Genomic DNA, 26,753 nt, shown 5'->3' on the forward strand with positions numbered 1-26,753 from the left:
ATGTATGATAGACACGGTGGAGAAAACTCTGCAGACACGCGCTCATTTTTGTATCCAAAAGTAACGATGTAAAACAGCCGAGAGGAGAAGAAAAGCCACGCCAGCAGGTCGAATGGGCCACTGTGTGTGTGTGAGAAAGAGAGAGAGACAGAGACAGAGCGAGAGCGAGCGAGAGGAGAGAGAGAAAGAGAGAGAGAGAGAGAAATGGAGTAGGCTACTTTCACTCTCAAACACACACAGTGAAATTGTGCACAGTTCATGAGTATTAAGTAGTTGGAGCGTTGTAAATACTCGCGATCGTCTCCCTCGCGACAGAGCGCATACGAGGTAAATGACGTCAATAATAACCGGTTATGATTATTACTGAACCGATACCGAATTGTCCGTGTCTGCATCGCGGTGCATCGAAGAAACGATTAATTTTAACACCCCTACAGTTGCTAAGCCACGATTGGTGGGTAGCGGTCTTTGGGTGTGGCTTAGCGAAGGGTCAATTGTGTGCTGGCATTTTATATTGAATGACTCTTTTACTTAATATGCCCCTCCCCCTTAACAAATAAAGTAATTATTAGAGCCAGACAGAATCTGTGGACATTTATTGCTATTTCTGCGCAGAATTTTGTAAAACATTTGCGGATTTATGCGGAACAATATTGGGATTATTATAACTAAAAACTTAATATATGAACTCCAAAATAATACATTTTTAACTGTTAATGTTTATAATGCAAATCCAATTAGATCCACTTATTTGGTAAACAAAACATGTTTCTCATATAATATATCAACAAAAAACATAAAACATGACTTTACATACTGTATAGAAAATAAATCATATGAACATTTTCATATTAGTCAATAACATTACAGAAATGAATTTAAAAACCGAATAAATATAAATTTACACACATTTACACAAGTGAATAAATAAGTGTAAAAGTGAATAAATTATGGCCTAAAAATCTGAGGAAATCTGCAGATTTCTGCGAGAGCAGATTCCGTGTGGGCCTAGTTATTAGTAACTAATAAAGGATTGTAATGTAAGAATGTGCACCTTCTGTAAAGCTGCTCTGAAACAATAATTATTGTGAAAAGCACTATGCAATAGAGCTGCACGATTCTGGCTTTTTTTTTTACTTATAAAGATCACGATTTTCTGTAGATGTAAAATAAAAATTATTATGAGTAGGCTATTATTCTTGTTATTTCTCAAACATATGGTAAAACAACAATAATATTATGTGTAACTACTGTTGGTTCAAAAACTTAATTTTGTATTGACCTTATTCTTCGCCGACGAGCGGGCGCTGCCATTTGAATCTTTTTGGCACGAGACTTTCGGTCTCATTCACTTCCATTCATTTTTAGACATTAAAAACTGCTCGTTTCGTTGTTTGATGTTGCAAACTGATATTTCCTTGTTGTATTATTCTACTTGGTCTGTGTAGTCATGCAAACATTTGTTTGTAAAGCAAGTAGTTTGACCGTTTTTTCCCGTTTATTATTCCTTGTCATTTCTCCCATAGGCGACTGAAACGGAAGTTCTAAGACAATCGCGAAAACAGGCGCACTTCCGCATTTGAGAATAAGGTTAATAGACTGAATAGTGAACTTTAACAGACTTAAAAAATTTCCTGGTCAGTAACTCACAGTAAAGTGATGACATCAGAATACAACTATTCATAATTTTGATGTTGAATTATTGTGTTTGACAGATATGCTTGTCATTTGTCGTTGAGAACATTATTAAACCATTTATTCACTGGTAAAATCAGACATGGCGAAGAAGTGGCGCAGTAGGTAGTGCTGTCGCCTCACAGCAAGAAGGTCACTGGGTCGCTGGTTTGAACCTCAGCTCAGTTGGCGTTTCTGTGTGGAGTTTGCATGTTCTCCCTGCCTTCGCGTGGGTTTCCTCCGGGTGCTCCGGTTTCCCCCACAATCCAAAGACATGTGGTACAGGTGAATTGGGTAGGCTAAATTAACCGTAGTGTATGAGTGTGGGTGTGAATGTGGATGTTTCCCAGAGATGGGTTGCGGCTGGAAGGGCATCCGCTGCGTAAAAACTTGCTGGATAAGTTGGCGGTTCATTCCGCTGTGGCGACCCCGGATTAATAAAGGGACTAAGCCGACAAGAAAATGAATGAAAGAAACGAAAATCAGACATTTCATTATCAGATTCCCTCCTGAATTATATTATTACATTATGGCTAGAGTAGTAATACTGACACTGTTAAACATCTATTCCCATGCACAACACTGTGTTCGCTATGAAAGAAAAAAAAAACATAACAAATGCTTGTCTTAATCATAACTGTAAAATGCCACATGATCATTTAAATGATGTGCGCGTTGGTTTCATTTTCACTTCCGAGTGCGGCTCATATTTTTTGACTAATAACACAGAGCTGATATTTAAACTTAAAAACTGAATTAGAACACAAACATATTTGCAGCATCGCATTTCTTGTAACACTGGTCAGTTTTATTACTCACAGTTGCATTTCTTCTGAACGAATCGGAGCTTGCAGGCGGTGCGATACGTGGACAGCCGGATGGTGTCATAATTCTGCGTCTCTGAAGAACCAAAGAGAGAAAGTTTAGAGTTTATTGCCATATCAGAATCAATGGCTATTTTATAGCACAATGGATAATAAAAAACACTTTTCAGTACACCCTTTAGCTGAAAGGTGCAGTAGGTGATTGTCTTCAGAAACATTTTTTGTTGTGCTGGTTGAAAGTCTCTTCACAGTCCAATAGTAATGATTACAGTAAATGATCTAAATGTGTGTATATGTATTTTTATATTCTGGGTAAGGCATAAAACTAAAAAATGTTCATCCAATTAAATAGAGTCGGGCCGACATCTCTCATAATTCCGATAAGCAGCTCAGACTGTCTGTCAGCAAATGTAGATTCGGACTTCTGCGCATCTGTTCACGCAGATCCGCCATTCGCGCGTGCCCGTCTGCATAAGCGAGACAGAGCTGGAGAAATCAAATGCTGAATTGAAACTTTTAAAAACCTGAATCAGTATTGGAGTTACTTTAGCACGCTGGAGGAAGGACGACACCATGGCTGAAGTATTACTGTTAGAAAGGTAATGTTCAGTTTTAAAACTATTTTAGTCAGGCTAAGCTTATGTTAGATTGTGTTCTGTTATGAATGACTTATATGCACAGAAGTGTTGTTCAGCCACTGAAATCTCCCGGTGAAAGATTGACGTGATTATTTTCAGTTTCATAAGGTCCATTTACAGCATTTATAAATGTAGATTTTTATGTAGTTTCACAACAAAACACCAGTAAATAGCGCTATTCCGCCTAACCTGCTTTATTGAGCTGAAGTTGCTTTTATATTCACATTGGGTCATTTTTGAACAATGACAGCCTTCCTATACTGTTTACCGCTACTCTGAATATTCACTCTGTAATAGCATGTAAGTGTGGCTAAGTAATAAATGTAATTCCTGCACGGCGCTGGCACTAACTAACTAACTGGCGAATGACATGACCTAGTGGGTTGTCTGTCTGCTGTTGTGACGTGGTGTACGTGCTCACGATTTTAGGGGGTGTGGCTTTGAATCACAGTCCCTCCCCGCCGTCTAAAGATGCTATCCTAAGCGGTTAGCATTTTGGCAGATCACCTACTGCACCTTTAAGTACTAATTCCCACTATTATTTATTACCTGCTTATTATTATCATTATTATAGATTGCTACATAAAAAAGTAAAGTATGATCTTTTTCTGCATCGCTTGTTCTATCCATTACCTAAACACAACTACTAACTATTAATAAGCAGCAAATAAGTAGTTTACTGAGCTAAAAGTCTTAGTTATAGATTTGATAATAGCAGGAATTCTACCTTAAAATAAAGTGTGACCAACTTTCATATAATACATAGGCTTAAAGCAAAAGAATGACATGAAGACTGCAATAAATGAAAAATAAAGCATAAAATACAAATCTAAAACAACCTTTAAAATATTATTTAATTAAAAATCTAACATTTTTAAAGGATTCACATAAAAGAAATCCTTCTCATAAAAAAATCATAATAAAAATAGGTCATTACAAAAGTATGTTTTACATTTAGGATTAGAGATGCACCGGGTCAAGGATGCAACAGGGTCAACAGGTCAAGGACTGGAATCAGACGGTTTCCCGGACAATCAGTAAAAAGTAATAAACAGCGGAAAATTTCACATTTTGCTAGTGTTACTGTAGTTTGGAGAAAACTAATGTTTATTTTAATAACATTTTTCTATTTATTATACTAAATAATTTTCAAATACAATTTAAATAATTCTTTAATCAAATTTTTTTTACCAAATATAATAAATGTAATAAAATACATTATTTATCACCAAAAAAATGGAATAAAGTTTTTTTTTTTTTTTGCTTGTAGATGATGTGAATTATGGTTCTTCAGAAAATGGGCACACTTATCAAAAATAAAATCTCATTCATTCATTAATTTTCTTATCGGCTTAGTCCTTTTATTAATCCGGGGTCGCCACAGCGGAATGAACCGCCAACTTATTCAGCAAGTTTTTACGCAGCGGATGCCCTTCCAGCCGCAACCCATCTCTGGGAAACATCCACACACACACACTCATACAAAGGACAATTTAGCCTACCCAATTCACCTGTACCGCATGTCTTTGGACTGTGGAGGAAACCGGAGCACCCGGAGGAAACAAACCCCACACAGAAACACCAACTGAGCAGAGGCTCGAACCAGTGACCTTCTTGCTGTGAGGCAACAGCACTACCGACTGCGCCACTGCTTCGCCCAGTGCATCTCTATTTAAGATTATATTATAATACTGACATTTTGGACATTTTACCAAAAACCACACATTATATTCAGATGCATGAGTGAATTATCTGGGTTAATGGTCAGCAAGTTTAAGGTCACCCACTCATGTCCATGAAGAGCTGCTTCCGGTCGGCCATGACAACGGCCTTCCGTCCCTCCTCTATCATCCTACACACAAACACACAGAGAAAGAGAGAAAGAAATCAGACATCAGAGCGTGATGGAAACAGTTCTGAACACTTGAAATGGTGGAGTATGAAAGCTCTTCCAACTGTGTTTTACTCATGTTTATGTATGTGTCGCAACACAAGTGGAGTTGAAGTGGATTTGTTGCATGATGCATACATTTTGAAAACTCTGCATGATGGTAATGGAATGATGTGTGTAAGATAGAGAGAAAGACATAAAAAGAATCTAAATATTTAGATATTTTATTACATCTCAAATAAACAAAACTAAATGAAGCCTCAATTTTAGCCTGATATAGGAATTGTGAATTATGGTGAATAAAACAAATGCATGGATTAGATAGAGGAAAATAATAGATATTCTTGCAAATGTGTCATTTTACACAATTAAGGAAATTATTGAAAGATTAAATTCAGAGTTTGGGAACCTTATTTCAGTAAAAAAAACTTTTTTTTTGCAAATATATATATATATATATATATATATATATATATATATATATATACACACACACACACACACACACACACACTGGCCACTTTATTAGGTACACCTTGCAAGTACCAGGTTGGACCCTCTTTGCCTTCAGAACTGCCTTAATTCTTAGGGTAGGGTGCTTTCACACCTATAGTTCGGTTAATTTGGTCCTTACCAAGGGCAACAACTCATACATTGTAGCATTTTTCTGCGTTTTGGGTCCTTTTCACACTACACTGATTGATTTGGTCCGAACCAGTTGAAAAGAACCAAAATGCAGAATTTGACAATCCACATCACTCATTGGCCAGATGTTATTGAATGTATTTGCTAAACTGCTTTTCGATTGGTCAGAATTAACATGTGGGAAAATGCCAATGGAACTCCCACAAGTAAACAAACCGGCAGAAACTAAATGTCGCTGCATTGGCTGATTGTATCCCTGCTTATAATATACTATATAGTTTGTATATATCACTTTAGACAAACTATACATTTCGAGAATGAAGCACACCTGCGGCTGGAAAACAATGTTTTAATGCATTGCAATCGGTGAAGGCGTTAGGAGGAGGCATGAAATAATTTAGCTAAAATGGACATGGTCATCTTCCACAAATACTACCAACGATCCATCAGGTAATGTTTTTCTCTCTCTCTCTCTTTAAAACTGCTGGTAAGCGCTGTCAACAAGTATTTTTCCTCCAAACCCCAAAAAATGGGACAGCGCATCGGACTACGGCAACTGGATTGGTCCAAAAGGCGCTGTACTTTTTGCGGTTGGGTCTGTTTAGTTCGGATCATGTTCTCACCACAAATGATCCGCTTCAGGATTCGTTTGAAAACGGACCGAGACCACCTCTTTAAGTAGGTCTCGGTCCGCTTTTTCGGTCCGCTTTTGATGCGCACTCGAGTACGATTGCCACATTCACACCTGCCCAAACGAACCGCACCAAGAGGGAAAACGAACTCTAGTGCGAGTCAACCCAACTAAATAATGCAGGTGTGAAAACACCCTTAGATTCGACAAGGTACATGTTCAATATTGACATGATAGCAAGTTGCTGCAGATTTGTCGGCTGCAGATCCATGATGCAAATCTCCCGTTCCACCACATCCCAAAGGTGCTCTATTGGATTGCGTCTGGTGACTGTGGAGGGCATGTGACTACAGTGAACTCATTGTCATGTTCAAGAAACCAGTCTGAGATGATTCACACTTTATGACATGGTGCTTTACCCTGCTGGAAGTAGCCATCAGAAGATGGGTACACTGTGGTCATAAAGAGATGTAATGTCAAATGTGGCAGCAAAAAAAAAAAAAAAAAAAAAAAAAAAAAAATCGACTCATCAGACCAGGCAACGTTTTTCCAATCTTCTATTGTGCAACTTTGGTGAGCCTGTGTGAATTGTAGCCTCAGTTTCCTGTTCTTAGCTGACAGGAGTGGCACCTGGTGTGGTCTTCTGCTGCTGTAGCCCATCCACCTCAAGGTTGGATATGTTGTGTGTTCAGAGATTCTCTTCTGCAGACCTCAGTTGTAACGTGTGGTTATTTGTGTTACTGTTGCCTTTCTATCAGCTTGAGCCAGTCTGGCTATTCTCCTCTGACCTCTGGCTTCAACAAGGCATTTGCACCCACAGAACTGCCGCTCACTGGATATTTCCTCATTTTAGACCATTATCTTTAAACCCTAGATATAGTTGTGCGTGAAAGTCCCAGTAGATCAGCAGTTTCTAAAATACTTAAACTAGCTCGTCTGTCACTAACAACCATGCCATGTTCAAAGTCATTTAAATCACCTTTCTTCCCCATTCTGATGCTCCGTTTGAACTGCAGCAGATCGTCTTGACCATGTCTACATGCCTAAATGCATTGAGTTGCTGACATGTGATTGGAAATGAATAGAAATTTACATTAACAAGCAGTTGGAAAGGTGTACCTAATAAAGTGGCCAGTGAGTGTACATTCCATTTTATCATTCATTCATTTTCCTTTGACTTAGTCCCTGATTTATTTTAGAACCGTTACCTATTCCAGCATACGTTTTACGCAACCCAGTACTGGGAAACACCCATACACCCTTATACACTCGTACACTACAGCCAATTTAGTTTACTCAATTCTCCTATAGCGCATGTCTTTGGACTGTGGGGGAAACCGGAGCACCCGGAGGAAACCTCCGTGCAGCCCAAAATAAGGACTAGATAAAGAAAACAAAAAACAAATGTGACATTTTAACCAATAAAACAAACCAAATAATAAACAATACATGATTAATTAACTAATAGTATCAACCTGAAATATCTACATAGTGATGTGTCAAATAAATAATACAACAACAACAACAACTCATTCCAGCTGACACAAAACTGAATTTCCCAAACAGTTGCATCTCAATGAGAACAAACCCAATCTCTCTCTGCTTACTGTGAAGCACTGAAGCATGTGTACACACACACACACACACATTCCTGCAGGGATTTGAGGGTCTCCGCTGAGACTTACCCATAATCCCCTGGGACACACATGCACAAACACTGACAACAGTAAAAGCACACAAAAGCTGATGTAAAAAGTCAAGAAAAGAAATCTTTCATCCATTCAATAATGTTTTGTCTTTATCGTCTTCAAATCCCTTTACATGTTCGGCACTGAAGCCCTCTTGAATGGGAATTTTTCTCATATACTATAGTCGGTTCAGAAGTGCAGCAAGTTAACGCTAAAACATTCCAGCATCCTGAACTCACATTAACACTCCTCACACAGACATGTTAAAAACCAATAACACACACAAACACAGCCACTTTGGCTGTGGGAATCAAACTAGTGTCGTGCTGATCAAGTTTCATTTAATGTTGCGTATCTGCCAATAACAAGTCCCGGGAATGATATTTTTCTAGAGCTAGCTACACTTTTATGTAGATCAAGGTCAATAAAATCGATCAGATGTGAATGGAAATGTACACTCGCTGCATACTGGATGATTGTTCATTTTCACATTCTGCTCGAGTGCTCGTGACCAGAATTTTAGACTGTCGTTTAAATAATTGTTCTGTTTGCACAAGTTATTTTTTTATTTTTAAATACATTTAAATACATATTTATAAATATATGAATAAATATTTAATCTTTATTTAAATATATATTTTGAGGTTAATATTTGTTACAGGTCATCTCCTCAGGTACCCTCCTTTAAAATGTGGTTGTCAAGTATGTGCGTTATTTTCCCTTGAGAAATTAACCTATGATACACCTCAAAAGTCAGATGACTTCTGGCAGCTATAGACACCTTTTTGGCATTACATCAATAATTTCTCCTGATTTTCTATTCTATGGTATATATTTTTTATATATATTTTGACTTAATTATCCTGTTTACTTGTTTGTATATCTCCCCCTCATCCTGTTTACTTGTTTGTATATCTCCCCCCCCCCCTTTTTTTTTATACCCCACTGTATGACTGAGACTGTATTTGTATGTGCTGATGTATCAAAATAACTGACGACTAATAAAAAAAAATACATATATTAAATAAATAAATAAATAAATAAATAATTGTTACAATCATTTTGGATCCCTGTTTATTTTTCTGTTTTCTGTTTATTATGAAAGCTTTTGTCAGATTTGGTGCTTTTTCCTGCCGTTTTTTCACGGGACTCAACACATGTAAACACTCACTCTAAAGGGTTCGCGTGGCTCTCGGCCCCGCCTACACTTGTTAGCGCTCCCAAGCTGACCAATCATAGAGCTTGTGCTATGCGTCGTTGCGCAGGTAGTTACATTTTTTGAGAGGAGCGTGTCGGCGTCAGCCACAGTGAGGGCTATACGACTGCGCGAAGGCTGCGCTGGAGCAAACGCGTGCACTTGAAGCAGTAGTATAAATCAGCCTTAAACATACCCAAACATGTGACCACACTTTTAGATTGTTGCTTAAACAATTGTTCTGGTTTGCACAAGTTAGTTTTTTTATTTGTAAGTAAATATAAATCAATATTTATAAATAAATAAATATTTGATTTATATTTAAATATATGTTGGAGTCAATCATTTTGGATGCCTGTTTGTTTTCCTTTTCTCTCTCCACACGCTAAAAAGCCGCTACTCATTTGAATTGAGAAAATATTCATTTATGGCCACTTTTTAGTCCTCCTATCACACATAAAGTGAATTTTATATGAAATCATGGTGAAATGCGGAACTACCTGATCTGTGCTGTAGGTCAGTCAGATGAGAGCATCAAGAGGCCTAAAAACAAGAGAGTGAGAAGTTCAGGAGTGTGTTTTCATCAACTCCATCACACATCAATGAATCAGCGATGATCATTCAGCATCTTTACGCAGATTTCCATTCCTTTAGATGCTCATGTTTGTCAATCACATCTGCTCCTGTCACTGAGATGGGTAACACTTTATTTTGATGGTCCATTCGAGTATTAGTAGACTGTCTGCTTAATATCGGTTGATACTGCTGCTTTAACAGGCATTTAAATGACTATAAGAAACTTTGCAAGTACATATCAACTTACACTAACCTCAACCCCAACCTAACAGTCTACTTATAATCTAATGAGAATTAGTTGCAATGTAACTTAGATTCAACAAAAAGACCATCAAAATAAAAGGTGACCATTAGATGCCACAAGCTATCGACATCAACATCCACTCAATCGTGCACTTGTTTTATGTTATAATTTATGAACATGCAAGACTTTTCATTCATTATCTAGCTACTAAACTAACAACTACGACAACAAAGTGCAGTAAACTGTCAAATTTGAGCTACAATACAGTGCGTTTCTGATGATGCATTGTATATTTCATTTAATGCCATGTCAGGATTTCAGGCAAAAGAAAAATAAGTCAGAAGTAAAATAAATACAATACAACTTCAGCAAACAAACACAAGTTATATGCCATACTGTATGATTTTATTTTACATTAATAGAGTTGAAGTCAAAATTATTCGCTCTACTGTGAATTTATTTTCCTTCTTTGAATATTTGCCAAATGATGTTTAACAGATCAAGAATTTTTTTACAGTATTTCCTGTAATATTTTTTCTTCTGGAGAAAGTCTTATTTGTTTTATTTCGGCTCCAATAAAATCAGTTTTTAAATTTTGTTAAAATCATTTTAAGGTCAGTATTATCAGCACCTTAAGCAATATTTTTTTTATTGTCTACAGATCAAACCATCGTTATACAATAACTTGCCTAATTAACCTAGTTAAATGTCACTTTAAGCTGAATATAGTATCTTGAAAAATATCTAGTAAAATATTATGTCATCATACCAAAGATAAAAGAAATCTGTTATTAGAGATGAGTTATTAAAACTATTATGTTTAGAAATAAGTTGAAAGTAATCTTCTCTCCGTTAAACAGAAATTGGGGAAAAAATATACAGGGGGGCTAATAATGGAGGGCTCATAATTCTGACTTCAACTGTACATGATAAAAATTGTAAAACCGTCTCGGGCAAAACTTTGCTAAACACCTTTTTGAGCGATAGACCATAAAAGTGTTTTCTACAAAGATTAAAAGCAGGACTGTACTACAAATTAAATAAGATACTAGATACAAGAAACAGTGGTAAAATGGTGCTTCAAGGCAATCACTGTCACTAAAACTTTACTGTGGAAAAGGCCACAGTACGTTTTATTTTTAATCAGTATAATTTAAATTGAGTAGGCTAAATTGTCAGTAGTGTATGAGTGTGAATGAGTGTGTATGGATGTTTTCAAGAGATGGGTTGCAGCTGGAAGGACATCCACTGCGTAAAACATACACTGGATAGGTTGGCAGTTAATTCCACTGTGGCGACCCCGGATTAATAAAGGGACTAAAGTGAAAATACAATAAACTTACAGCGCCACAAAATTAAAATTATTCAACAATATTTCAAAAAATAATAAATGATTATTACAAAAGCAGTTTCGGATTTGGTGTTTGATCAAAATCTTTCAGAAGTTTTGTTTTTGAACTGTTCCAGAATTGTCATATCAGTGCATCCCTGATTAATTGTGAATTGGTACTGTACAAATCACAATCTGACATCGTCATTTGTATGCAAAACTTTTTTCAAAAATCGTGAATGAAAAAAAAAAAGCTATCACAGGGTTCAACGCTAAGGATTTTTTATACGGGTCCAATCGGGCCATTGGTTGAGATTTTTACTTGCCCTGCCAAACTTTTCACTGGCCCCACCAAAAAAAAAAAACTAAAAAGTTAATAGCTATTTCTTAGCCACATATTTATAAATAATGGCAAAATTATGCCTGTGAATCTAGAATTTAAACATTTTAAATATGTCAATAAATGTATAATGAGCAAAATTCTAGATTTTATGCAAATGAAAGAGCAGTATGAAAAATGTGCTGGTATTTTAATGCAATTCTAAATTTTTCTTATAAAAATGGCTTGCCAAACTGACAACTGTTATTTATTTATTTATTTTTTTCAGTTTCTTATTTTTGTTCCCGTGTAATTGTCTGCTTCTAAGACTTTAGAAACAGACGTTTTCTTTTAGCCTCATTGTTTAATTTTGCCGCCATGTTGGCATCTTTTTGCTGTACTGGTTGTTACCAGGTTACAAAAAAAAAAAAAAACATTGTATCATGTAATGCTAAACTCACTCTTGGCTACAAAAAAGCAAATGATGTTAAACAGATGTTTCATTTTTCAGTAATATGTTTTCTTCTGGAAAAAAAGTCTTATTTGTTTTATTTCAGCTAGAATAAAAGTCATTTTTATTGTTTTAAAGGTCAATACATTGTCTACAGAACAAACCAGTTATTGACTTGCCAAATTAACCTATCTGTAAAAAAAAAAAAAAAAACGTTATTTTACTTTTTTTTCCCAGCAGCTATGAGTTATTAAAACTATCATGTTTAGAAATGCATTGAGAGAAATCTCCTTGTTGAATAGAAATTGGAGGAAAAAAAATATACAGGAGGGCTAATAAATCTGACTTCAAAAATGCATTTGACAGACATTTGCACAGTGTATAAAATACAGGAATGAGCCGCTTCTTATTCTATTTTAAGACAAGTGACTAAACTGACAAATGAAGGCACAAGCAGTTCCAGCATGGCAGCTGATGCACTGCAGAAACACTGATTCAGAACATACTCAATCTGTCTGATGTACAGTTGAAGACAAAATTATTAGCCCTCCAGAGAAATTTTAATACTTTTCAAATATGGTATTTCCCATGTGCTGTTTAATGCAAGCAAGGAGGTCCTATTTCTTTCAGTTTATGTATAATAAAAGTAATAAAAGCTTTTTTTTTACTTTATTTAAGGTAAAAAAATAAATAATAAATAAAAATATATACATACACACACACACACACACATACATACATACACACACACATATACATATACATACACACACACACACACACACACACACACACACACACATATATATATATATATATATATATATATATATATATATATATATATTAGGGATGTAACGGTATCAGAATTTCACGGTACGGTAATACCTCGGTATGAATGTCATGGTACGGTATTTATTGAATCATTTACAGGAAAAAAAAAACTTTTGAAAATACTCCCAAAAAAGTGCCAAAAGTGTCAATGACATACAAATTAGCCATCTATCTGTTAGCTTTGAAACAGGAACTTCAATTTTAATAACAAAAAATTATTAAACCATGTAAAAAAATAAAGTTTCAATTTAGTATTGTTAAAAACTCATCACATTTAACATTTAATCACTCACTTAGATAGAGATGGGTTTAAAGGAAAATGATCATATAACTATAATCTGGTAAAAGCTGGTATCTCTGGGTATTTACAATGTCCCCTGCAACAGAAAAAACCCCTCTCATTTGGGACTGAGGATTCTGGGACAAGAGAGATATGACTTGGCCCATGTTGACAGCAGTGGGGTAACGTTGTGCATTGTCTTTCCCCCACTTGAGAGGACAAACCATGAGTGAGATAGAGATCTCTTTGCGGTACAAGTCAATGTCTGCATCAATCTGAACAGTGTGCTGTGTTTCTGCAGTCCCCATGACTGTTATTAGTCGTATTCCCCAACTTGCAGGCACGTGCACACATAGGGCTCAACCTGTGCAGTGCACATGCCCTTTTTAGTCTTGGATAGAAAATGCCCTTCCAAAACGATCAAAAGTGCCCCCGCGACGCGACACAACCTCCGTCCAGTCCAGCCCTTCAGTAGGCGCGCGATAACACCTCTCTTGAGTATGCGCGCTCAACCCCCCCTCGGCGCTTTACAATACGCGCGCCACAACACAGCTGATCAGAACGCGCGCGACAGCACCGCTATTCAGCACGCGCGCGGCGACAACAACCGCTTTAGGTTCGATCATTTCCATCTTTTTTTCATCTCCGCTACTAGCAGCACACTCCATTTCCGCATTACTGGATCTGTAGCGACAACAGACCGCAAAGGATTATGGCCACGCCGGGGCTGATGGGAAATGAAGTTTCAGCTACCTCCCGTTCGCTTCATTCGCCTGAGCAAATTTTCTCAGAAGACCTATAGTTTTACCGAGTCATGCGACTTCGGTAATATCGAAAAAATTTAATATTGCGGTATGACGGTATTTACAATATCGTTACATCCCTAATATATATACAGTATATATACAGTATATATATATATACACACACACACACACAAACACACACACACATATATATATATATATATATATATATGATCATCTAAAATCAGCAGCTTAAAGATGATCCATTTCAGCTCAGTTCAGTTCACAATGAACTCAAACACTTCTCTGTTCAACCACAAACAGCCTCAAAGTGGAAGTAGAGGAGTAACACACACACACACAGACGAGTTTACTATTCCTGTCAGCCACCCAAACACATGACCTTTCACTCAAACACTATAAGTGGAAAACAATTATGTAAAGGCACCATATGAGGACTGTGTGTGTGCATGTGTGTGTGTGTGTGTGTGTGTGGTCAGGCAGATTTTAGCCTCTGCTGATGCAGTTCATTCTCAGACCTCCATTCATACCTGCTGCCAGGCCAGAACCAAACCCAGAATTGAGCTGCTCATTTCAGACTTCACCACCACTTGAAGACTAAAAATCTGATATTGCAATTTTTCTGTGATGCATATTGCAATATGAACTCAGTTTCACAAGATACTTTAAATAGCACTATTTGAAGATTTTAGATGGTACAAATATTGAATAATCACGATGCAATAAATGCCTCTTACTTTGCTTTGTCTCGCTTATAGTCCAAATATCTAAAAATTGTTAGATGTGTGAAATGATCTGCCAGTGGGGTGAGTGAAATAATCTTGTTTTCGCTTTGAATTGTACATATTTGGACTAGAAACAAGACAAAAATTCTAAGTGAGAAAACTTTTTCTGTTGTTGCGTCAATCGTATAAAATAAATACAGTGATTAAATACAATTCTGTAGCCCCTGGTCAACTTTAATTCAGACTCAAAATTGCATATCTTGAGATGAGACTATTGTGATATCTGTGATATCAATGCTAAAATAATATATTGCACAGCCCCACACTGAAAAAAATGACTTACTTAAGCTACTTATATTTAAGTTTTTTTGAGGACAACTTAATAGTTTTATGTTCAATCCACTGAAATTTGAAAAAAAAAATTTTAATTAACAATTAAGAACAACATGGAGGAATTGTGTGAAACCCAGGATTTTTTCCCCCTTTTTTTAATATTTAAAAAAATGATGTTTAACAGAGCAAGGACATGTTCATAGTATCATAATTCACTGATAATATTTTTTCTTCTAGAAAAAGTTTTATTTGTTTTGTTTTGACTAGAATAAAAGCCGTTTTTAATTTTTTAAAAGCCATTTTAAGGTCAATATTATTAGCCCCTTTAAGCTGTATATTTTTCATAGTCTACAGAATAAACCATTGTTATACAATGACTTGCCAAATTACCCTAACCGGCCTAGTTAACCTAATTAACATAGTTAAGCCATAGTTAACATAGTTAACATAGTTAATGTCACTTAAAGCTGTATAGAAGTGTCTTGATCAAATATCAGTCAAATATTATTCACTGTAATTATGGCAAAGATAAAATAAATTGGTTATTAAAAGCGAGGTTTTAAAACTATTATGTTTAGAAATCTGTTGAAAAAAATCTTCTCTCTGTTAAACAGACATTGGGGAAAATAAACAAGGGGGCTAATAATTCTGACTTCAGCTTTATATTTTTGGGAATTTATTTCATTGCTTGTACCAAAATACATGCATAATATTTTATAATCTAATTATTAAAAAAACGACCTAGATAATTATAGATAAATGTGTTTTTAATATCCATTTATCCATCTATCTATCTAATAAACAAATAAAATCTAATAGTAGTTATTATTATTATTAATATGAGACAGACAGACAGACAGATATTAAATGTTAAAATAAATAAATCTCAACATCTCATTTCTGTCACTGGCTAGACGAGGTTTATTATATATTAATTCTATATTATGTTTATCATATTTTAAGGAATTTACTTCATTGTTTGTACCAAAATATATGCATGATATTTCATAGCCTAAATAATAATAAAATAAATTTAAAAATTATAGATTTTTTTAAATCCGTGCCTGCCTGTCTGCCTGCCTGTCTGCCTGCCTGCCCGCCCGCCTGCCTATAATGAACAAATAGAATCTAATTGTAGTTGTTATAATTGTTTATATGATAAGAATAGATCTAGTTATCTAGATGTGTGCATACTACATATTACATAATATTTGTTTACAATATTTAAAATGAAGTTAACAAAAATATATGTACTTTGTATAACTTTTGCAAAATAAAATATTTGCATCAAAATACAAAAAGCATTCTAATAATTAACATTACAAATTCATCATTTATTTAATAAACATTTAATCCCATAACACCGTTTACAACAATCTATAAATAAGCTATATTTTAAAAATCAAAAGACAAACATACTATCTATTTATTTGACTCTCAATATCTCATTTCTGTCACAGTTGTATTTGATCAGGATTTATTAGATATACCGAATGCAATTTCAATATACAACAAACAATAAACAATAAACAATTATAAACATTATATTTAACAATTTTAAATAAAAACGCAAAACACCTCACGAAAGAGATTTTAGCTGCATGCCAATTCACATACTATCCATCCTAAATAGTATTTGAAAATATAATTTCATATAATTTCAATTTCTCACTTATATGCTTATCGTTCATAGCAGGTTTGGCATGCTGTCCCGGTAGAGAACCCTGAGCTCAGACATACTTGAGCCCAAGGCTCAAGGCTTAGTACAGTTGTTTGAATGACTGTTAGTCAACATCTAGCCAACTAGAACATATTTAAACCACATTTTCCATGTTATATTTCATCTGCAACAACAATGAACTTATATGAAGACGCGTTTGGACATTAACTTCTGAATGTATAACCCAAAGAGCTGAGGAAATTTCTCTGAAAGACTTGTGACTGGCAGATTATCCTGCTGCTGCTTCTCCAATAAGGTAGGGTAATTAAATATGAAAGAAATGTGAATGATGTGTCAAGATGATTGACAGGTGACGAATCCATGCAACATAAGCCTCTGTTAATGAGGAAGTAGTATGTCTTAAAGCTTGCATACTCTTATGTTACACACTCAAAAGTACAAATCTTTCCTTTACAAAAAAAAGTGCATACTTTTTCTCATAGGCGTAGTACAGGGGTTTTCAAAGTGTGAGGCGCGCCTCCCCTGGGGGGCGCCAGAGCATGTCAGGGGAGGCGCGGGAAAAAATATTATATAATAAAAATATAATTATTAAGTTTAATTATTACATGTATTTTTTATTATATTTAAACGTTTTAATTAAACAAAGCAAAAAAATAATACATCTAAAATAAGAAAACCTTTTTTACCCAGAAGGCCATAGCTGTGAATTCGCTTCTGTTTGGCAAGTCCGCCAATACAGGTATATGCCTGCTAATACAATGGATCGGTTTCTGAGACCCCCCGATTCAAAGCCTTCAAGTTCAGGGCTTAAACCCAAAAGACGACGATATGATGATCAGTATTTGAGTTTAGGATTTACGTGGACAGGATCAGCTGATGAACCACGACCGTTATGTGTGGTTTGTCAAGATATTTTGGCTAATGACAGCATAAGACCCGCTAAACTTCGACTGTTTTGACTGGGATGGACAGTTCTTGGATCTGTTCTATTCATATTGAACCATCATCCTAGTTTTAAAAACGTTATATTAAAATACTTGTTATTACTCTGTAAATAATTGCACTTCCATGCAAATGATGATAAAAGTGAGTTAACAGTCTGACATCTGTCTGTGTCTATATATATATATATATATATATATATATATATATATATATATATATATATATATATATGTGTGTGTGTGTGTGTGCGTGCGTGTTTGGGAGGAGGGGGGCGCCAATGGATAAGTTGTGTCAAAAGGTAGGCCCACTGTCTTAGACTTTGAAAAACCCTGGCGTAGTATAAATATCTGAATTGGGATGCATAAGTATATGTAATTTAAAGTTTGATGTAACGCTACAAATTCACACATTTTCATGAATATTACTTTTTTTTAACAAATGCCAGTTTTTTAAAAACAATTTAAGCTTGCAATATTATCATAACAAGCCCTTCAACTTCAAGAAAACCTCATCTAGCCAGTAAGACAATCCTAATAATGTTTAAAACATCCCCCAAAACACACAAGCATGATCAACAAATCCCTAACTGCCAATTTACTGAAGTCTCTACTCTAACAAAGAAGTCATGGAAACATTTAGCACACAGCAAATTTCTGGAGTTGAAAAATTAGGAATCAGGCAATAAATGTGGCTTTAATTTGGATTTTACTAAGCCATTGGTTTTAGTTTGCACTGGCTGCCAACATGTATTAATTGTAAATGTTTTGCTGTTAGATTTAAAGCTATGATGATAATTAATGTCAAAGTGTGTCCATTGGTGGAATTTCTAGCAGTAAAAGCAGTAAGTGAAGAGTATTGCATCAGTTCAGTCATTTTAACACAAAAACTATACTTTAACTCTAAGAAGTGTTACAATTTTAACATTGGTAAGGAGTTCATATTATATCCAAATGTAAAAGTACTTTCTGTTGGATTACTATTTTAACTCCAGAAAGTGTTTAAATTTTGCTAAAAAGAAAAAACGTGTTAAAATTCAACTCCAAAAGCAGAGTGATTTTAGCTCTGCATGGGAGTAAATTTAAAGGGCACCCATGTTAAAAAATCTACTTTTCAAGCTGTTTGGACATGTAAGTATAGTTGATATACTGTCATATTGGGGTAATTTTTTTTGTATAAATTTTTTTTCAATTTAACAACATAAAAACGGTGGACCAATTGGAGCGGTTTTCAGATCGACCGCAACTTTACATAGGGGTGCGGTCCCCTCGCTCACCAATATTGATTGACAGCTGCGCGCATTAACATGTCTCTATAGTAATGCATATACTCATATCGACAAGACAGGACGAGCGCAAAGCAACCGGGAACAATAGGTCTGTTCAGTTTGCTAGGATCATCAATAATTATCAGACGTGATCAAGAGTGAATTTTACAAGTTTACCATGTTTTTAAACCTTTGCACGTGTGTAATGAAGTACAGCGTTTTACGTCAGATCCACTTCATCAGCACAGCCGCGTGTCTCTCTCACTGTCTCTGTGTGTGTGTGTCTGTGCTATGTATGTGATTGACTGCCTACTCCATTTATGTGCGTGTGTGTCTGCGCTACGTGTCTGTGCTATGTGTGTGTGTGTGGCTGTTCGTCTGCGCTGTGTGTGCGTGAACTCATTGTTGCAACTCCACAAAAAATGCATCAAATACTGACTGGTAAAGTTCTTATGCTGTGTTCACACCAGACGCGGAACGCACGGATAAATTGCGCTATTCGCACGTAAATAGCCGCGTGAACATTTGAGTTTACTCGCTTTATTTGCGCGTCAATCCCCGCTTCATTCGCGTGTCAAATTCACATCAGAACAGACGCGGATTCGCGTGATGGGCAGGGCTTCTGTCTGCCCGAAGACTCTAGCTTCATAGCTAAATGGCTAACATGGATTTTATGAAGAAAATAACAGTGTTTATGTGCTTTATGAAGACTGAAAAACAGCGTCGATACGTTTAGGGTCGTGTCTCAGTCCACTACATTCTTTCAGAGGTGCATCCAGCTCTGTGAGCTCATAAACTCCTCCAGAAACTGAACCTGGATGACGGAGGCTTTCAGCGGTGCTTCTGACAGAGCCAAGCCCAGTTTGATGAACTGTTGTCGGTGAAGGCTGGAGGATTTCCCTCGGAACACCGACAACAGGTTCTACGTCACAATCACGCCCCCACAAGAGCAAGCTTCTGATTGGTTAACGCGGCGTGAATGTTTGCTGAAGTTCAGATTTTCGAAATCAAGAGATTCGCTCGAAACGCTCGTTAAGCGCGTCAAACGCGCAAAATGCTCAATTCGCCCCGCGCCATTCGCGCAATTTGCGTCATTCGCGCGTATCGCGCCACAGGATGTCTATTCGCGCGTTTGCATTGACTTAACATGTAAATCATTCGCGCTTGACGTGCGTGCCGCGTCTGGTGTGAACGCAGCATTACTGTAGCATTTCTCACAAACGTTACAATAGCCCCTTTCACACAGTGATACCGGAAAATATCCGGAAAATTTACGGAACGACTTTACCGGTATGTTCAAAAAAGCGCTGTTCACACAGGCGAGGACGTTACGGAAATTTTCCGGAAAAGAGCATTCACACATCCATTCCAAAATACCGGTAAATTCTGACATCATTCACCACAAATGAGCTTTAAACGGCTGCGCTTGTATTTGTAAACATTTGACTAAATTACAAACTCTTTTGATGATCAATATTGTAAACAACTTTCACAGGATCATATTCGCATGTCGAGATGTTCATAATATGTGCGTGTGCTGCCGCTCACAGGCTGTTTCACAGGCGCACGCAAAGCTTGAAGGTAAACAAACAACGGCTTATCATAAGCATCTTATCGATGATTATTTGCACAGTTGGCATTAAGGAGAACATATAAACGTGATCTGACTAACTTCTAGCAGCTAAATGCGTCTGGAAAAATATTCAAAGGCTTTTATTCTCACAAACCGCGCGGACATAAATGCGTCTGACTGTTGTGATTGGCTAAAGCAGAAGTCTTACGTCAGCACGTTCTAGACGTGCACGCGCTTATTCCGGAAATATTCCTTCTGCGTTCACACAGCGCAGCATTCCGGCAAATTGCCGGTAATGTTACAACTTCTCTTTCCGGAAAATAGCCAGAACGAATTTACCGGTATTTTCAAAAAGGACCTGTTCACACATACAACCTTTCCGGAAAATTGCCGGTAATTTTCCGGAAAGGTCTGTATGTGTGAAAGGGGCTTATATCTGCTTCTTGAGGCAGCCGAGGGCGGCGATTGAGGCATGTTGCTGACAGGCACGTGGGAACGGTGGGCGGGGATGACTCGCCTTAAAGGCCCAGTGCAAAAAAAACTGCAACAACCTTTTCCCAGCTATAATACAGACACTTCAAACAGCTATAATAAATACTCTGATGGGTGTTTTGAGCTGAAACTTAACAGACACATTGTGGGGACACAAAAGACTTATAATAAATATGAAAAAAGGGGTAACCTATGTGTCCTTTAATGGTCACGCATGTACACTCAGATTGAGTTGATTTTAACTCCCAGGGAGTTTATTCCAAAGACCAGAATTTGCTGTGCACAGTAACATTTGCTTTGACGACCATAACTGACAGCTCCATCTGCCTGTTGTGTACTTAAATGCTCAGCGTGTATATTTAGCATCTAATAAGTGTCTTTATTAATCATCTGAAGTTATTTCCTTTGTGCTGATGGTGGAGTCCTGTTTTTTCTTCCTCTGCCAGCTGGTATCAGTTTCTCGCTGACATGACGTGAAGCCAATGATTGAATATCTCCTCTGGGGAGATCAACAAAAGCTTTCGGATGGTTCCCGCAGACATCAGCTCTGATCCCCCTTTCAAACTATTCCTCTGTTCTGCACCTCAGCCTTTCTCTCATTCAACTCAATGTCTTTTGTGTGCAAATGTAAGATCAGCCGCTGTAATTCAGACGTCACATCCATTCAAGAGAGCACTGACTGTGTGTGTGTGTGAGAGTTTCTCAGGACTGACATCAGCTTTATTTGCATTGTGTAGAGAGACAAACAAGGCAGAAACCCAGAAGTTAAACACAGAAATGCTGAGTGAAAACACAACATGAAAAACACAACATAGGCTCATTTTTATCACAAAATCAATGTCGCATTACTATACTAGTTAGACAAACATGCTTAACAATTATCACAAATACCTAAATAATTCTTGCAAACAAGAAATAATATGTAATAAATAATATATACTCTTAAAGACTGTATATTTTTCCCCAATTTCTGTTTAACGGAGAGATTTTTTTTCAACACAATTTCAATAGGAATAGTTTTAATAACTTATTTATTTTATCTTTGCCATAATGACAGTACATAATATTTGACTAGAAATTTTTCAAGATACTAGTATTCAGCTTAAAGTGACAGTTAGGGTAATTAGGCAAGTCATTGTTTGATGATTTTTTCAATCAAAAAAAAAATTGTTAAAAGGGAACTAACAATATTGACCTAAAAGTCTAGTCTAGTCTAGGCAGGTCTAAAAAAAAGTGTGTTTTCGGGGATACTTTAACATTTTTAAGAGATTTTGCATGCCTAGTTTTATAGGCAAGTGAGTTCCAGAGTTTTGGAGCAGCAGAAAAAAAAGCCTGGTCACCCATAGAGCGAAGACGAGTGGCAAAATATTATGCCAAATAACTAAATAATTCTTAAAGACAAGAAATAATATGCATTAAATCAGTGGTTCTCAAACTGTGGTACGTGTACCACTATGTGTGCTTCCTTCTAGTGGTACACGAGGAATCAAATATGTCATACAGTAAGTACATGCTACATACAGTTGAAGTCAGAATTATTCACCCCCTTTATTTTTTTCCCCCAATTTCTGTTAACTGGAGAGAATTATTTTCAGAACATTTCTAAACATAATAGTTTTAATAACTCATTTCTAATAACTGATTTATTTTATCTTTGCTATGATGACAGTACATAATATTTGACTAGATATTTTTCAAGACACTTCTATACAGCTTAAAGAGACATTTAAAGACTTAAATGACTTAAAGGTTAACTAGGCAGGTTAGGGTAATTAGGCAAGTTATTGTAAAATGATGGTTTGTCTGTAGACTATTAAAAAACAAATATAGCTTAAAGGGGTCTAATAATATTAAAAATCAACATATATTAAAATAAAATCATTTTTTAAAAATTAAAAACTGAAATAAAAAAAATAAAAAAAGACTTTTTCCAAAAGAACAAATATTATTAGACATACTGTGAAAATGTCCTTGCTCTGTTAAACATCATTCTGAAAATATTTGAAAAATAAAAAATAAAAAAAATCAAAGCAGGGCTAATAATTCTTACTTCAACTGTATATTTCAAAATGTATCAAAAATGATTTATATATGAATATGATGTTTTATATATTTCTGAGGTCCAGGCGTTGATTCTATTATATGTAAATACTTTGCATTTAAAGGTACAGCAGTTTTTTCTTTTTACTTTATAAGAACAGTAACCTACCACTTTTAGCTGTAAAAAAAAGCACATTTTAATTTAAATGTTGACTTTAGTTTTTTTTACATATAAGCACAGTGCAGTGTTAATGTTCAGACTATTCATAATGTATAAAGTGGTTGACAATAATAAATATTCTTAACAATAGGATTTAATCTGCCATGTTTTTGAACTGTGCAGAGCTGTAGGTGCTTTACTGGGCCTATACGCTACTGCAGTGGTTCTCAAACTGTGGTACGTGTACCACTAGTGGTACGCAGGCTTCCTATTAGTGGTACGCGGAGGAATGAAATATGTCATGTACATGCTACACGCATTTCAAAATTTATCAAAAATGATGTATATAATATGTCATATATGACATATATCCTATATTTCTGATGTAATCTACCACGTTTTTTAACTGTGTAGAGTTGTAACTGCTTTACTGGGCGTACTGCGCTACTGTATTTCAATACTGCTCATTATGGTGGTACTTGGAGAGACTTTTTTCCTGAGGTGGTACTTGATGAAAAAGGTTTGAGAACCACTGCATTAAAAAATAAATACATATGTTTATATTGCAACTGGACAATTTAGTTTATTCAATCAATTAACCTATAACGCATGTGTTTGGACTGTGGGGGAAACCGGAGCATCCGGAGGAAACCCACGTCTACACAGGGAGACCACGCAAACTCTAATCAGAATCAAACCAGGAACCGGGAATCAAACCAATGACCTTTTTGCTCTTAGGCGACAGTGCTAACCACTGAGCCACCGTGCCACCACTCTTTCCAATTAGTCTAAAATTAATAAATCTTTCAAAATAAAGATATTTAAGTCATCTAGTGAAATTACATTCATATCGCAATATTTATTACAGAATGACAAAATATCGCAATATAGATTCTTCCAATATCGCGCAGCCCTAATCACTTTCATAATATTAAACACTTATTTATGGACTGACAAACATTTAGCCACGTCAAAGCTTAAGGCTAGTCCTGAATTAAATTACATTTCTGAACTGTCTTGATTGAAAATAATGTGCAGTGATTCATCTTAAAATACATTTGTGCCATGTATTTGTTTTAAGAAGCTGGGGTTAGGATTTATTTTCTATAAATCCATTTAAAAACCCTAAGTCCAGTCCTATCTTAAGCTAAGCCCTGTGAAACTTTAACTTTGTGAAACCGTGTTTTTATGACACACCTGTTGGCATCTGTACAAATTAATGAAACCCTTTTTAAACAGCCATGCCGAATAGTGTACTTACAGAGTAGAGAAAAACTACATTATAATGCTGTCCAATAAAAATCCACCAATTAGAAATCACCAAAAGAAATATTTCAGAGCTTATAATGTTTTAACAAAGACTTAAATACCCAACTAAAAACAAATAGCAAAACAAAAACTACTAAAGTTTATAGATCTACCATATGCAAGAGTATAAATCATTCAAGTCACTGTCAAATGTAAAGATTCAACCAGTAAGATGTTTTGTTTAGTTTCTTTTTTTGCATTTTGTTTTTGTTTCCAGCATATCAAGTCAGGAAAAAGCACATCCCACAGGCATCATCAGCAAAAAATAAACTGCTGTAAACAAAAGCCTTTAGGATGAGGTCAAGAACAGCTGCATTTGAATTAAAAATACCCTGATTCTGAACTTGACCTTAGTAACAAGTGTTAAATATTTAACACATTCTGAATATCACACACTTTTTAGGGTACACTCAAAATAATGCCTTTGGCTACTTGTTCAAACTACTTATTTATAATAAGTTGAATCAACACAATTCTTGAGGGTTTTTGTGGGATAACGTAATTGTTTTATGTTTAATCAACATAAATTTGTAAAAATCATTAAGTTAACTTAATCAATTTGCGTTGAGACAACATGAAGGAATTGTGTGGAACCCTGCATATTTTACAGTGTATGTTAGTGCATATGATTATTTTATGACATCCTAATTCTAGAAGAGGCCTGAATTGTGGACATACATATATGCGTGTATATGTATCTGTGTGTATATATGTGTACTGGTTGAGCTATACTTGTGAGGGTCAAATGTAATCAATTATAGCAAAATATGCACGACAACCAACTTGTCAGGATATTTTACTGGTCTAAATTGTTTCAAAAGACCCTTGTATGTTTTTTTAGAGAGGGGGGGCTGTTTATATTGTTTTGCACATGTTTCTGTGATGATTATGTTTGGAGGTAAGCCATAGAAAACATCATTAAACTGATATAAAAAAAAACAATGGAAGTCTATGTAATGTCCTCTACTAATATGTGTGTGCGCATGTGTGTGACCCTGGTATTTACTACACTATGAGCCCCCAAATGTCCCCACAATTATAGCAATACCATTATTATTTTGTCTTGGGGGGGTTATAAGTGTTTTGCACACGTTTCTGTGATGTTTTTGTTTAGCGGTAAGCCATACACTGTAAAAAAAAAAAGAATCTTGAGGCTTGTAAATTTCATTTAGAAAATTGAGGTGGTCATTAAAAATAATGTGCATATTTTCTTTAAAAAAATATATTCTGGATAAATTATAAAGTATTAAGAAGATTTTTTTAATAAAATCAAGAAATACATTTCACTTATTTTTTTAAGTAAACCAGTGCAATTATTAGGCTTACTTTGAGAAACCAGTTAAGCTAATAAAATTGAGGAAAGATGGATTCACGTTTATTTTAAGAAAATTCACTCAATTATGCAGATTTGATTGAGATGTTCGCATTTGAATCTCAACAACGGCAGTGACCAGACGACATTTTGAAGAAGCAGATCAACTGTGAGCATGCTAAGAGTTAAGCTGTATCACTCAAAAACCCTAGTCATTGGTTTTTGCTAAAAAATAAATGTGAGTAAATGGTGGTGGATTTGCTTAAATTATGAAAGCACGTTCCACTAATAATATTAAAATCATCATCTATCACTCAAAAGATTTTTGTAATTTTCACGATTCATTCAAGTGGTTTTTGCTAAAAAAAAAAAATCACGTTTTCAAACTACCTAAAAATATTACGTGCAATAGTGTTACCACACTTTTTTTTTGTAAATAGCATGTAAGATTTATTACAGTGTAGAGAACATAATTTAACTAATATAAATAAAAAAAAAAACAATTGAAGTCTATGTAATGTCCTTACTAATGTGTGTGTGGTTCTGGTACACTATGAACCCTCAAATGTCCCCGCAACTAGACCTTTTTCTTAGGTCGCAAAATTACCCATTATACTTTGCGTGTATGCGCAAGGGGAATGCTAAGAACTTTCTGTCGGCAGCTGATGCATATAAACAGTCACAATTGGACAGCTTTGAAACAATAGTTATAATCTATTTTACCCACTTTTATCATCTTTGAGCCAATACTGTTGTCGATCAGCACCACCTTCATGCCAGTAATCTGGTTTGCTCTATAATGCAGTGAAGTATTGCGTGCGCTAGTGTGTGTGTGTGTGTGTGTTTAAGAGCCGCTGACAGGCCGGGGAAACACCCACACACTGTATTTATGACGGCAGACACGTGAACTAGGAAAACATTTTTCACTCGCGC

At 35.7% G+C, this 26,753-nt stretch overlaps 1 protein-coding gene and 1 long non-coding RNA gene across 11 annotated transcripts in view; one reads left to right on the forward strand and one right to left on the reverse strand.

Annotated features, from left to right (window-relative positions):
- Positions 1 to 26,753, forward strand: part of LOC147839473 (uncharacterized) — a 503,025-nt gene that overhangs the window by 74,557 nt on the left and 401,715 nt on the right. The window lies entirely within an intron of this gene.
- The window catches only part of dtnba (dystrobrevin, beta a), a 58,276-nt gene that overhangs the window by 27,678 nt on the left and 3,845 nt on the right, over positions 1 to 26,753 (reverse strand). For 4 of the 10 annotated variants that reach the window (XM_087296395.1, XM_087296393.1, XM_087296392.1 and 1 more), the window contains exons 2-4: positions 9,687 to 9,729; positions 4,924 to 4,988; positions 2,494 to 2,574 (exon numbers count right to left, since the gene is read on the reverse strand). In XM_087296395.1, the coding sequence (XP_087152521.1) occupies positions 2,494 to 2,574; positions 4,924 to 4,987 (145 nt within the window). In that variant the 5' untranslated portion in view covers position 4,988; positions 9,687 to 9,729. 10 annotated transcript variants of the gene reach the window in all.

This window comes from Danio rerio, chromosome 20 (genome assembly GCF_052040795.2).
Source record: "Danio rerio strain M-AB ecotype USA chromosome 20, GRCz13ab, whole genome shotgun sequence".
In the NCBI taxonomy this organism is placed as follows: Eukaryota; Metazoa; Chordata; class Actinopteri; order Cypriniformes; family Danionidae; genus Danio; species Danio rerio.